The sequence below is a fragment of the Myotis myotis genome, unplaced genomic scaffold, assembly GCF_014108235.1.
Source record: "Myotis myotis isolate mMyoMyo1 unplaced genomic scaffold, mMyoMyo1.p scaffold_m19_p_9, whole genome shotgun sequence".
NCBI classification, from domain to species: domain Eukaryota; kingdom Metazoa; phylum Chordata; class Mammalia; order Chiroptera; family Vespertilionidae; genus Myotis; species Myotis myotis.
In genome coordinates this window covers 12,566,981-12,580,994 of record NW_023416401.1, presented here as the reverse complement: position 1 = coordinate 12,580,994, position 14,014 = coordinate 12,566,981, and the positions used below count along the sequence as shown (strand labels likewise).

The 14,014-nt window shown below is 44.8% G+C and overlaps 2 protein-coding genes across 2 annotated transcripts in view; one reads left to right on the top strand and one right to left on the bottom strand.

The window, feature by feature from the left end:
* Positions 1-14,014, bottom strand: part of PSTPIP2 (proline-serine-threonine phosphatase interacting protein 2) — a 71,105-nt gene that overhangs the window by 26,100 nt on the left and 30,991 nt on the right. The window contains exon 2 of the mRNA XM_036322930.1: positions 8,515-8,615. Within this exon, the coding sequence (XP_036178823.1) occupies positions 8,515-8,615 (101 nt within the window). The remainder of the gene's footprint in view (positions 1-8,514; positions 8,616-14,014) is intronic.
* LOC118663157 (TP53-regulated inhibitor of apoptosis 1-like) overlaps positions 8,684-14,014 on the top strand; it is an 8,352-nt gene continuing 3,021 nt past the window's right edge. The window contains exon 1 of the mRNA XM_036322598.1: positions 8,684-8,755. Coding sequence (XP_036178491.1) covers positions 8,684-8,755 — 72 coding nt within the window. The remainder of the gene's footprint in view (positions 8,756-14,014) is intronic.

Here is a 14,014-nt window from a genome sequence, read left to right as displayed (position 1 = left end):
ACTTGTAAGTCAAGGCCCCCACTGTATATGCCAATCATAGCACCTTGACCAAAGTATAAATTCCTTAAGAAGAACCATGTTGTTAGATCCAGAGGGGATTTTACAGAACATCAACCACAACCCTTTCATTTTACAGAGGAGGAAACTGACAGAGAGAAAGGTCTAGGGCCCCAGCAGTTCTCAACCTGTAGGTCACGACCATCGGAAAACACATATAGCATATCAGATATTTACATTACGATTCATAACAGTAGCAAAATTACAGTTACGAAGTAGCAAAAAAAATAATTTTATGGTTGGGGGTCACCACAACATGAGGAACTGTATTAAAGGGTCGCGGCATTAGGAAGGTTGAGAACCACTGGCAGGCCCTTGATTAATACCACTGCTGCCCCTGGGAAGCCGGGATTAAAAGACCTGGGAATCTGGGCTTTCATCCCAGTACTCTACTTCCCTATAGGTCTCAGCTTCCAGCACATTCTATTGGGTACATGTTATGAATTGAATTGTATCCTTCTCCCTACCCAAAAATGTTGAAGTTGTATACCCCCCAGTATCTCAGAATAGAACTTTATTTGAAGAGTGGGTCATTGCAGATACAATCATTGGGTTTACAGTGGAGTATGATGGACCCTTAATCCAATGAGACTAGTGTCCACATAAAAAGATGATATGAAGACACAGGAGAAGAATGCCCTCTGAGGATGGAAGATGAAACTGGAGTTAGCAGCTGCAAATCAAGGAACACCCAGGACTGCCAGCAACACTAGAAACTAAGAAAAACACATGGAACAGATTCTCTCCTGAGCCTTCATGAGAGCATGATCCTGCAGACATCTGCTTTTAAAATATATTTTTATTGATTTCAGAGAAGAAAGGAGAGGGAGAGAGAGATAGAAATATCAATGATGAGAGAGAATCATTGATCGGCTTCCTCCTGCATGCCCTGCACTGGGGACTGAGCCTTAATCAGGAATCAAACCATGACCTCCTGGTTCATAGGTCAACGCTCAACCACTAAGCCACACCAGCAGGACTGCAAACATCTTGATTTTGAACTTCTGCCCTCAAAAACTATAAGAGAGTAAATTCCCAGTTTATGGCAATTTGTTATGGCAACTCTCGAAACTCATACACAGGGTACTATTGTCAAGGGAATCTGTTATTCTTAAGCCCATCCTGAAAGATAGTGGGGATCCCAGAATAAGAGCTGTATCCAGGGCAGGTCGACCTCTCCCTAGAAAAGAACCATGGGCCCGGCTGGTGTGGCTCAGTTGGTTGAGCATCCTGTGCACCAAAAGGTCACCATTTCGGTTTCTGGTCAGGGCACATGTCCAGGTTGCAGGCTCAATCCCCAGTAGGGAGCATCCAGGAGGCAGCTGATCCATGGTGTTTCTTTCTCATTGATGTTGCTCTCTCTCTCTCCCTCTCCCCAATAAAAAATATATTTTTTTAAAAAGAAAAGAACCAGGAGATGTACAGGAGTTCATGGGAAGAGCAGAGTCCCAGGGCACTAAGGCTGGGGATCCCCCAGTCCATAGGTGTAGCTGCTAACCTACAAGTGGTACAGGATTCCATGCATAAAGGGGTTTCACAAACACGCTTCCCTCCTCCCTACTCAGTATTGTGTTGCAATACACAATTAAGAGCCCTGACCTGGCCACCAAGTTCCTGGAGAAACCCCTTTCAGAAAAATATACCCAGCCATCATAGGAGACCATTAGTAGAGTGGAAAAACCATTAAACATGGAGTTAATAGAAGTCCTGGCTCCACTACTTAGTGCTTTTATAATCTTGGACAAGTCATTTAAACCCCCATTAAGCCTCAGAGTTCTCATCTGTAAAATGGAGCTGAAGATGTATACCCTACCTACCTTCTAGGATTAACATAATGATATTAGTAGTGGGTACAATTTACCCACCACTTGTTGTGTATCAGGTACTATACTAGGCACACTGAAGTGGTTAACAACACCGATTCCAGAGGCCAACTTTCCTAGGTTTAAACCAGATCTATCCCTTATTACGTCTCTAACCTTAGGCAAGTTACATAACCTCTCTGAACCTCAGTTTTTTCAATTGTAAAATAAGGATGATAAAACTTGCCATACAGGGTTATTATGATTGAATAACCTAATATATGCAAACTACATGGTAGCTGGCTTATATTGAGTACATCTTAAATAAATGACAACTATTAATACAATCTCATTTAGTCACACCTACTCTGCAGTATGATTATCCTCGATTTTCTATTTCTTATTTCCTACTTATATCAGGAGTTCTGTTTGTAATATATGGCCCCACAAGGGGCTCAAGGGAGCAGAGAATCTATGGATTTGGGCTACCAGTGATAAGATAGGTTCATTTTCATTGGTAACCAGTGGAAGACCTCAGATTGGAGTGCTATGTAGAATGCTTCCTTTAAAGAAAAAAAAAAGAAGAGGAGGAAAATTTGACCTGGATTTTGAAGGATGGGGAGAATTTACTCAAGCATAGAGGACACTTTTTGAGAACCAAGATGGCGGCATAGGTTAACGCCGGAGTTTGCTGCTTTGAACAACTACTTCAAAAGTGAAACCAAAAAACGGAAGGGACAGCACCCAGAACCACAGGAACGCCGGCTGAGTGGAAGTCCTACAACTAGGAGGAAAGAGAAACGCATACGGACACCCAGAGGAGGCGCAGTGCTGAAGTCAAATTCTGAGGTGCGGAGTGCGCGGAGCGGGCTGGCAGCGGAGGGCGTGGTTGGCGTTTTCAATCGGGAGGGAGTCGCAGACTCTGAGCTCCAGATACGGGCGAGTCTTTAGGGACCCAGACTCAAACGGGAGAAGCGGGACTGTCTGGCTTCGGTCAGAGTGAGTGCAGCTTTCTCTCTGAGCTTTGCAGCGGGTGCTGGGACTCAGAGAGGCAGAGCCCCTGGGGACAGGACTGAGAGCCGCCATAACTGCTCTCTCCGGCCCACCCTGTTGATCCTGTGCGACCCGCCCCGCCCAAGCCCTGCACAGAGGCATTTGCCGGATAGCCTCAGGCAAAGGCTAGATTAGCACCTCCCTAGAGGACAGAAGTTCTCTCACTGCTGACACAGCTGATTCTCATAGCCACTTGGCCTGGAGGTCAAACCCTCCCTGGAATTAGCTACAACAATCAAGATTTAACTATAAGACTGCGAACAAAGACCACTAGGGGGTGCACCAAGGAAGCATAACAAAATGCGGAGACAAAGAAACAGGACAAAATTGTCAATGGAAGATATAGAGTTCAGAACCACACTTTTAAGGTCTCTCAAGAACTGTTTAGAAGCCGCCGATAAACTTAATGAGATCTACAAGAAAACTAATGAGACCCTCGATCGTATATTGGGGAACCAACTAGAAATTAAGCATACACGGACTGAAATAACGAATATTATACAGACTCCCGACAGCAGACCAGAGGAGCGCAAGAATCAAGTCAATGATTTGAAATGCGAGGAAGAAAAAAACACCCAACCGGAAAAGCAAAATGAAAAAAGAATCCAAAAATGCGAGGATAGTGTAAGGAGCCTCTGGGACAGCTTCAAGCGTACCAACATCAGAATTATAGGGGTGCCAGAAGATGAGAGAGAGCAAGATATTGAAAACCTATTTGAAGAAATAATGACAGAAAACTTCCCCCACCTGGTGAAAGAAATGGACTTACAGGTCCAAGAAGCGCGGAGAACCCCAAACAAAAGGAATCCAAAGAGGACCACACCAAGACACATCATAATTAAAATGCCAAGAGCAAAAGATAAAGAGAGAATCTTAAAAACAGCAAGAGAAAGAAACTCAGTTACCTACAAGGGAATACCCATACGACTGTCAGCTGATTTCTCAACAGAAACTTTGCAGGCCAGAAGGGAGTGGCAAGAAATATTCAAAGTGATGAATACCAAGAACCTACAACCAAGATTACTTTATCCAGCAAAGCTATCATTCAGAATTGAAGGTCAGATAAAGAGCTTCACAGATAAGGAAAAGCTAAAGGAGTTCATCACCACCAAACCAGGATTATATGAAATGCTGAAAGGTATCCTTTAAGAAGAGGAAGAGGAAGAAAAAGGTAAAGATACAAATTATGAACAACAAATATGCATCTATCAACAAGTGAATCTAAGAATCAAGTGAATAAATAATCTGATGAACAGAATGAACTGTTGATTATAATAGAATCAGGGACATAGAAAGGGAATGGACTGACTATTCCTGGGGGGGAAAGGGGTGTGGGAGATTCGGGAAGAGACTGGACAAAAATTGTGCACCTATGGATGAGGACAGTGGGTGGGGAGTGAGGGCGGAGGGTGGGGCGGGAACTGGGAGGAGGGGAGTTATGGGGGGGGAAAAAAAGAGGAACAAATGTAATAATCTGAACAATAAAGATTTAATTAAAAAAAAAAAAAAAAGCATAGAGGACAAAGGAGGATGTTCAAGGTGGAAATAATGGAGTAAAGATGTAGAGGCAGAGATATCCAAAGCATGCTCATTAACAAGCCTGTCTGCTGGAATAGAGAGTGGTGTCATGGGTGAGAATGTATGAAACAAAAAGCAAGACGCCCTGGCCTGTCTGGCTCAGTGGATAGAGCATCGGCCTGCAGACTGAAGGGTCCCAGGTTCGATTCCGGTCAAGGGGGATGTGCAGGAGGCAGTTGATCAATGTTTCTAACTCTCTATCCCTCGCCCTACCTCTCCGTAAAAAAAAAAAGAAAAAAAAAATCAATAAAATATATTTTTTTAAAAAGGCAAATAGAGAAGGGTCTCTGTGCGAGGAACAAGCCATCTTCCCAGAAAGCCCAGAGTTGATGAGTCATAAACATAGGGTCTGTATGTAAGATGTCTCTGGGTTTCTGTCACTTTCTAAGTTCCCACGGTAAATGACTTACTAACTTAATTTCAAAAGTTACACTTTTGCCCTAACCGGTTTGGCTCGGTGGATAGAGTGTTGGCCTTAGGACTGAAGGGTCCCAGGTTCAAATCCGGTCAAGGGCATGTACCTTGGTTGCGGGTACATCCCCAGTAGGGGGCGTGCAGGAGGCAGCTGATCGGTGTTTCTCTCTCATCAATGTTTCTCTCTATCCCTCTCCCTTCCTCTCTGTAAAAAATCAATAAAATATATATTTTTTTTTAAAAAATTACACTTTTGCCCGACCAGTGTAGCTCAGTGGTTGAGCATCAACCTATAACCCAGGAGGTCACAGCTCAATTCCCGGTCAGGACATGTTTAGCCACATGTCACAAAAATTTTATAAACATATGTGTATCACACTTGATGAACTAAAAATAATAAACAGTAGCCTGGCTGATGTTGCTCAGTGGTTAGGCACTGACCTATGAACCAGGAGGTTATGGTTCGATTCCTGGTCAGGGCACATGCCCAGGGTTGCCAGCTTGATCCCCAGTGTGGGGGCTTGCAGAAGGTAGCCAATCAATGATTCTCTCTCATCACTGATGTTTCTCTCTCTCTCTCTTTCTCTCTCCTTCCCTCCCTCTTTCCCTCCCCCCTCCCTCCCTCCCTCTCCCTTCCTCTCTGAAATCAATAAAAATACACTTAAAAATAATAAGTAATATATATATGACAGATTGCTGCTATCTTTGCTTCTGTCTCTGTGTGTGGTGCCTCTAGTCCATACGAATATGCTAGGGTTCCACATGAAATTACAGCAGCTCAGTAAAATAATGCTCAAGAGCCTCGGAAGACGTCTCAGCAGCATCAGCCTCTGGCCCAGACTCAGCAGACCGAGTCCCGCGTCCCATAAGCACCCCACGCCAAACAGAGCAAGAGGAAATGTTAGGCACCCACCAAACCAGAAGAGGACTGCACTCCCTCACATAAATTATCGCTGAACAGGATGCAATGGGGGAGCCCACGCTCTCTCCTCGGTCACAGCAGCCTCCTTCTGGTAAGCACACCACCAGCAAAGGAAGCCCAAAGGCCAGGCAGGCCGCTCGCTCAGGGGCCTCGAGTCCCCACCCTCCGGTATGTGTACATACATATCTGACACTCTGAACTGATGGCAGCAGATTCTTCCTCAAAATCAGAGCACATGGGACTGGTTTCTTTTACTATGAAACTCCTGGAGAAAAATGGCCATATACTAGAAATACAGTATCAATACTTCACCATGCTTAATTTGCATATATTTCTCCCACTTGCCCATATATTTCTGTGAAACATTTTAAAAGTGCGAGCTTAGCTTTTGGGTTCCATTTGGACTTCTGTTTTTCAAACTGTGGGGCATAACCCACTAGGGAACCATAAATCAATCCAATGGGTTATGACCAGCATAAAATTCTATTTAATGTACTCACTGAAATAGAATTGAATAAAATCATAGGGTAGTGATGTGTTCTTAAACTTTCGTTGTCTGTGTGTGTGTACTGGGTGGCAGTGTAACCTGTATTCCTTACTGAGGGTTATGTTTTTGTAAATGCGGACACCCATGACTTACACCACCACCCCACTATGTCAGGGCACCACTGGATGGTCCACTGGGCAGCGGAAGCTTCAGCTATTAGCCAACACCTCCTTCATGGATGTGTCGCAAAACTGTTTCGTCTCCAGGAGAAAATGTGTAAATGTATAAAAGCCTTGATTGGAAGAGGAACACAAAAGCAAGGGGTGTTCTGCAGTCTCTCTCCTGCATAGTCACGGGACACTTGGTTGCTTGCTACTTTGTCAGCTCTGTTGGAAACAGGAGGAAGCCCACCTCCAGTGCCTGTCCAGAAAAAGGAAGGCTGCAACTTGGTGTCACCATCGTCAGCCAGGGTGGGTAGAAGAGGAGGCTGGTCGCTTAAAGGAGGAGGGGCAGTGACCAGCTCTATGGACCCCCCAGTGGATAGACCTCGCTCTGTCCACCCCTCCTGAGATGCACAGGGGGGCAGTGGTCCTTTGAATCCATTCAAGGAGAGAGGCCTCACCACCGGAGTGTGGCTACCAGTGTGTGCTCTATGATGCCTAATGTTCTCTGGAGTAGAAAGTAGAGAGACTTGGTCGAAGAAGACACTTTGATGTCTTATCTCCACGTTATGACTCTCTAACTCACTGTTAATTGGTTTGGAGCAGCCGTGGGCAAACTACGGCCCGCGGGCCAGACCCAGCCCGTTTGAAATGAATAAAACTATTGAAATAAAAGACCGTACCCTTTTATGTAATGATGTTTACTTTGAATTTATATTAGTTCACACAAACACTCCATCCATGCTTTTGTTCCGGCCCTCGAGTCAAAAAGTTTGCCCACTCCTGGTTTGGAGCCTAGCAATGACCTGGAACTTAGGCCAAAAATCCCCCTAAAGCACTCCATCCAGAATCACAATGGAGTATTCCAGATGAGTAAGTTCCACAAAACTAACTCACTTCATCACGTGTAGAATTTAAAAAAAAAAAAAAAATTGCCCTAACCGGTTTGGCTCAGTGGATAGAGCATTGGCCTGCGGACTGAAGGGTCCCAGGTTCGATTCCGGTCAAGGGCATGTACCTTGGTTGTGGGCACATCCCCAGTAGTGGGTGTGCAGGAGGCAGCTGATGGATATTTCTCTCTCATTGATGTTTCTAACTCTCTCTCCCTCTCCCTTCATCGCTGTAAAAAATCAATAAAATATATTTTTTTTAAAAATCATACCCACTAAGAAAAAGAAAAGAAGCCCTGGCGGTAACTCAGTTGGTTAGACCATCGTCCCAATGCGCCAAGGTTGCAGGTTTGACCCCAGTCAAGGCACATATAAGAAGCAACCAATGAACACATAAATCAATGGAACAACGAACTGAAATATTTCTTCTCCTGCTCTTGCTTTCACTCTCAAATCAATAAATTAAAAAAAAAAAATTTAAGAAAAAAAAAAAGGAAAGATAATCCTATAAAGCAAGCTCATATCCCAAGCCATACTGCCAGGTAGAGTGCCATGACCTGTCCCACATCTCTGTCACTGCTCCCTGTCTCTGAATCAGGCTCTGCCCCTCCTCTTCCCTCCCACTCACCACATGGGTCATGCTCATTCTCATCTCCAAGCTTGCTGTTCCCCCACATATATCTGGATACCCCTCCACCTATCAAATCCACCAAACCCTTGGAGGGCCACCTCAAGGATCTCCTCCTCCACGAAGCTCCCATGCCCCCCTCTTTTGGCCAGTCCTCCACAGTCCCCCTCTCCCGTGAGGTCTCTCAGTGTCATGGGTATCACACAACTTAATGTTTTATTACATCTTGTTTGCTGCTTCATTCATAAGTCTTATCTCTCCAACTGGTATCTAAGAACTTTAGGACAAAGATATCATTTACATCTTGGGGAGCATCCCATAACCTACGGCAGAGGCTCTTGTGAACCATGAAACACAACCATGAAGCAACATCAGCCTATGGCCCAGACTCAGCAGACCGAGTCCCGGGTCCCATAAGCACCCCACACCAGAGGAGCAAGTTCCACGAAGCAGTGAATTGTTCCTTGTTTGTGTGGCAGCATCCTGTCCTCCCTCTGTCCTCAGACAGGAAACAGCGTGTACCTTTCTTTTAAAAAGTCTTCGAACTCTTTGCAATTCTTGCGGCCGTTGTTCAGATGATGGATGATGCTGTCATAGCCAATGGTGCTAAGGATGTCCGGACTCTGGTGAAAAAGAAACAACCCTTGTCAGACCAGGAACAGCACAGATGGAAGCCCCGAGGCCTGAAGAGATGGGGGAAGCCCACAATGGGAAGTTGCTGAAACACGTTACCTCCAAGACATATGTGACCAAAATAGAAGAAGTAAGAATGCATGTAGCTGTGGAAGAATTTTTAAAATTATGAAACTGAAGGGGCCACAAAACAGGAAGGAAGTGACTGGGGACTGCGAGGCACATGGATGAGGGAACTGGCGGAGCCCCGGGCTGCTACCAGCGTCCTAAATCAGGCCAGGACTGGGAGCAGGAGAGCCTGACCCTAACATCTTTTCTCATAAAACCAATGAGCCCTGCTGAGGGTCAAGGATATTGCTGCAAAGGGCAAGCAGCCCTGAGCCAGGAGCCAGGCCCAGGAATGACAGAGAAGGTCTGGCTTCCCACTGGGAAGCATGGAGGGAAGGCAGCATTCAGCATGCTCCATGGTCCCAGTTTGGGGGCGGGGGATGGGGGGAGGATTTTTTTAAATTTAAAATTAGCATTTTATTCCTATTTTACTCTACTAGCGCTCCAAGGTTGGAGGAAGCTGCCCAAGCCTTCCAAAGCATTAGCCCTAGATGAGGTACATTATAAAACTCAAATTTCGCTCAGCTCCCCAAACCAACAAATCAGGGACTCCAAGGAATATCCACGAAAGTGTCCCCTGCGAAGTAAGGCCTGCTCCCTGGTTTCTATCCCCAAATGCTTACACTAGGTTGCTGACTCCGACTTTAATCCTCAGGGAGGCTGGTCCTGGGAGCTTTGAGCTCCTCCACCCCCAGCCCAGCCCAAGCAGACCATTCCTTCCCAGACCCCCAGTCAGCTGGGAGAGGTGCAACTCTGCCCTGGGGTGGGCGGGGGACAGCTGAAGACACCTCTCTCCTAGCCCAGGACACGGAGAAGCAGAAGTCCTCTCTCCCATTTGCTGCCACTTGTCATCCCCTGGCTGAGCAGATCGGTGGGTCCCAAAGAGGCCCAGCGGGACCAACGTCTGAGGCTGATGCCAATGTGGCTTTCAGAAACTAAACTGGCCATAAATCCCACTGCATTAACACACGCATTATTATACGTATAACAGATTCTGTACGTAGACATATAGATAAATCTAAGTTAGAAATACACTTGATTCCATTGCTAGCTGTTGTTTGAGCACAGATTTAGGCCTTGGGAAACCTAAAAAATGGCTTCCACCAAAACTTCATTTCTCCACCCACCCCTCCATACACCCACTCTTCTGTCCCAGCCAGGTAGGTTTCTCACTGCCCCCTGAAATGCAGAGCTCAGCGGCAACTCTAAGATGATGCTTACGTTATCCTCTCCTGAATGCAACCCAGCCCCTCCACTTCTAAGTTTTCTGGAAGCCTTCTGAGTAGCCAGCGCTCCCTCCTCTAGACAATCAGAGCACCCGGCTTCTGAGTTCGCTGTTTGGTGAGTAGCCTTGCTGTCCCAGCTCCACTACAAGTGCCTGTGGCTTCTTCGACATCTTCAACCACTCCTACACACACACACATGCACACACACACACACACACACACACACACACACACACATGCGCGCGCACGCACGCACACAAATCCAGCTTAAATACAGTAAAATTCCATAGGATGAAGCCGCCTATTGTGTTCCCAGCCAGATGCATTAGACAAGAACAATGAAAACCAAGACTCCTGAGTGAATGAATAGGTACAAATACCCAATATCAATGTTGGTTTTGTAGACAGAGGGTTTTCTGTTTCATGCTACTCATTTGGAAAAGGTGGTTTCCTTGTTTTAAATTAAGGGTGTGTAGACTCTTTGATCTGGACAGGGAGGGTGGAGCCAGACCAGGGTTTCCGACAAACAAACCAAGTTACCAGGCCTTCTGGCCACCAGCCTGAAAAAAACTAGAATTGCTGCTTTGGAGGACTGACTGGGCTACAGAGGCAATCAAGAAAGGAAATCCCCAACAGAAAACCAAGAGTGCCCAAGGCCAATTTCAAAACTGTGCAGGATATGGCCTTGAAACTCCTTCCTATGTTACTCAGAGAGCATGGGCCAAGTAGGAAAAAGTACTTCATGAACACCAAGATAGCATCACAGATCTGCCATCAGAAGTGAGTGTGCCATACCCATAACCCCAGTACCCTCGGTTTGGTAATCAGAGCCCTCTACACACTATTTCTTACTTCTCTTCCCCAGTTTTCCCCACACTGGTCTCTTTCCTGTCTTCCAAATGGGCAGTGTCCATTTCCACCCCAGGACTTTTGCACATGCTTTTCCCACAGTGGCAATGGCGTCTCCTTTTCACTTAAATCAGTGGTTCTCAACCTGTGGGTCGCGACCCCTTTGGCAGCTGAATAACCCTTTCACAGGGGTCGCCTAAGACCATCCTGCATATCAGATATTTACATTACGATTCATAACAGTAGCAACATTACAGTTATGAAGTAGCAACGAAAATAATTTTATGGTTGGGTCACAACATGAGGAACTGTATTTAAAGGGCCAGAAGACTGAGAACCACTGACTTAAACCCAACCTCTCCTTCAGAGCTAGTTCAAATCCCATTTTCTCTCTGAAGTTATCCTCAACTAATTTGCCCTATGGTCTCCTCTCCTTCTTCTGAATGCCTCGAGTGTTTGATACCTAGTCATCTCATTTGGCTCTAATTCAAACCATCTGACTTCAAAACGTTCTATGAAATTACAGTAATCAAAACAGCCTGGTAGTGATCTGAGAATAGACCAGTAGATCAATGGAACAGAATGGAATCAAGAAACCCACCTGTCAATTGACTTTCAACAAAGTTGCCAAAGCTATTCAGTGAGGAAATGAAAGTCTTTTCAGCAAATGGCCCTGAGACAACTGTGTAAACCTCTGGGAGCAGAGAGCCTCTACTCATTCCTCAAACTTGACATAAAATTAATTTGAGATGGATCATAGATTCAAATATAAAATATACATATATAACTAAATTATAAAGTTTTCAGAAGAACCTGTAGGAAAATACCTTTGAGAATTGGAAGTACTTCTTAAAGAAGATACAAAAATTATGAACTCCAACAGAAAAAACTGAAAAATTGGACTTCATCAAAATTAAAAACCTCTGCTCATCAGAGAAATTGTTAAGAAAATCAAATGGCAAGCCACCAAGTGGGAGAAAATATTCACGATACATATATCGGTCAAAAGACTTGTATCCAGAATATTTAAAAAATCCAACAAAATAATAATAATAATATAAGCAATCCAATAAAAACTGGGCGTAATACTTGAACTTACAAACACTTCATAAAAAGATACTTCCTATAAGATATTCCTTCGGCCAAAAAGTTCATGAAAAGTTGTTCAACATCACAGGGAAACTCAAGTAAAGCCACAGTGATATCTACTTCATGCCTACTAGAACAGCTAAAATTAAAGTCAGTATTGAATGTAGGCAAGGAGATTGAATTATCATAACTCTCATGCATTGCTGATAGAAGTGTAAAAAGGGTATGATCATTTTGGAAGATGGTGATTTCTCAAAAAGCTAAACATACACATCCCTATGCCCCAAAGTTCTGCTTATAAGTATTAGGATGAACTACCCCTAATCTCTCCTGCTTGGGCATGTAATATATATTGTTATAACCTTTTTCCCATAGCTCGGGGCAGATGGAGGTGCCTGATGGCGGCCCCTGTGGAAGCAAGATAAGATGAACTCCTCTTCGCCCGACTGACCTGTGCACTCTCCTCCCCTGACTCGCTTGAGTGACTCATGCCCTCCCCTCTCCTTGGCCAACTCACACCCACATCCTGAACCTATATAAGAGAACCTAGCCATCCCCTTGGGCTGACACCCACACAGCCCAGGGTGAGAGAAGGTAATAAAATTCCTTAAGCTCTCAAAACATCTCTTGGCCTGGTTTTTTTCAGCGTGGGCCCAACAATAAGCATTTACCCAGTGAAATGAAAACATACATCCACAAAAAAGTCTTTCACAAGAATGTTCTGAGGAGTTTCATTCACAATAGCCCCAAACTGGAAACAACCCAAATGTCTAACAATTTACGAATGATAAACAATTTGTGGTTTATTTATACAATGGAATACTACTCAGCAATAAAAAGGAAAGAACTATTGACATGAAATAGCATGAATGAAGCACAAAAACATTATGCTAGTGAAAGATGCTAAACACAAAAAGTATTTACTGTATGATCCCATTTATATGAAATTGTAGGACAGGCGAGCAGTTGTGGGTTTATTTCTATAAAAAAAACAAATAAGAACACTGATGGGCTGAGTCAGGAAGGGTGGACTGGGAAGGGCCATTTGGGAAATTCCTGGATTTGGAAATGGATACATGCATGTGACCCACATTCCTATCAAGATCTTTCTATAGAGGTGTGGACTGTACACGTATATGCAGTTTTTAAAACGCATTGATCTGTGTGTTTCATCTTACATAAATTAGACCTCAAAAATTAAAAGGAAAAAAAAATCTGATAGGAAGGAGAGGCATAATGGGAGGGAGGCTGTTACTGGAAGGAATAAGAGAGGCTCAGCCTTGGAAATGGACCTAGTCTTGGAGTCCTGGGTGAGGCAGGAGATGAACAAGAAGGGGTGAGCAGATCCAAGCACCCAGCAAACCTCCCAAGACCCAGAACGTAAGGTTTAATAACGCTCAAGTTATAAAGAGGTAAATAGTATTTAAGTTTTAATCAAGGGATTTGTACTTTTTTTTTTTAATATATTTTATTGATTTTTTACAGAGAGGAAGGGAGAGGGATAGAGAGTTAGAAACATCGATGAGAGAGAAACATCGATCAGCTGCTTCCTGCACATCTCCTACTGGGGATGTGCCCGCAACCCAGGTACATGCCCTTGACCGGAATCGAACCCGGGACCCTTCAGTCCGCAGGCCGACGCTCTATCCACTGAGCCAAACCGGTTTCGGCGGGATTTGTACTTTAACCAAAATGCCACTTAAGTTTTTTTTTTAAGACAAAAAATTCAGCAGATCCAGCAGTGAGCACATCTGTGCCACATCCAGCAGATGTATGAGCCAAAGAATAATAAAAACAGACTTGTCGTGAGCATGCCAGCAGGCAGTCCAAAGCAGGTGGGGTGTGGGTTCAGAAAAGGAGGAAGTCTAAGTAGGCTGCCCACCAGCTCTAATGCTCAAGGCTGGTTTCACTCACGCAGTCAAATCCCATGAACCCCTCCTTCATGGCCAGCCTTAAAGCCTGAGCCCCCTGCTGCAGAGGCCTCTGAACACTTGCTTCCGGGCTCCTTTTCCATGGGCCTCCAGGCAGAAGGTGCAGAAGCAAAGGGGAAGGAAAGAGCACCCACAACCTCCAAAGCCTCCATCAGAACTGCAAGTGCAGCCTCAGAGCATGCCCAC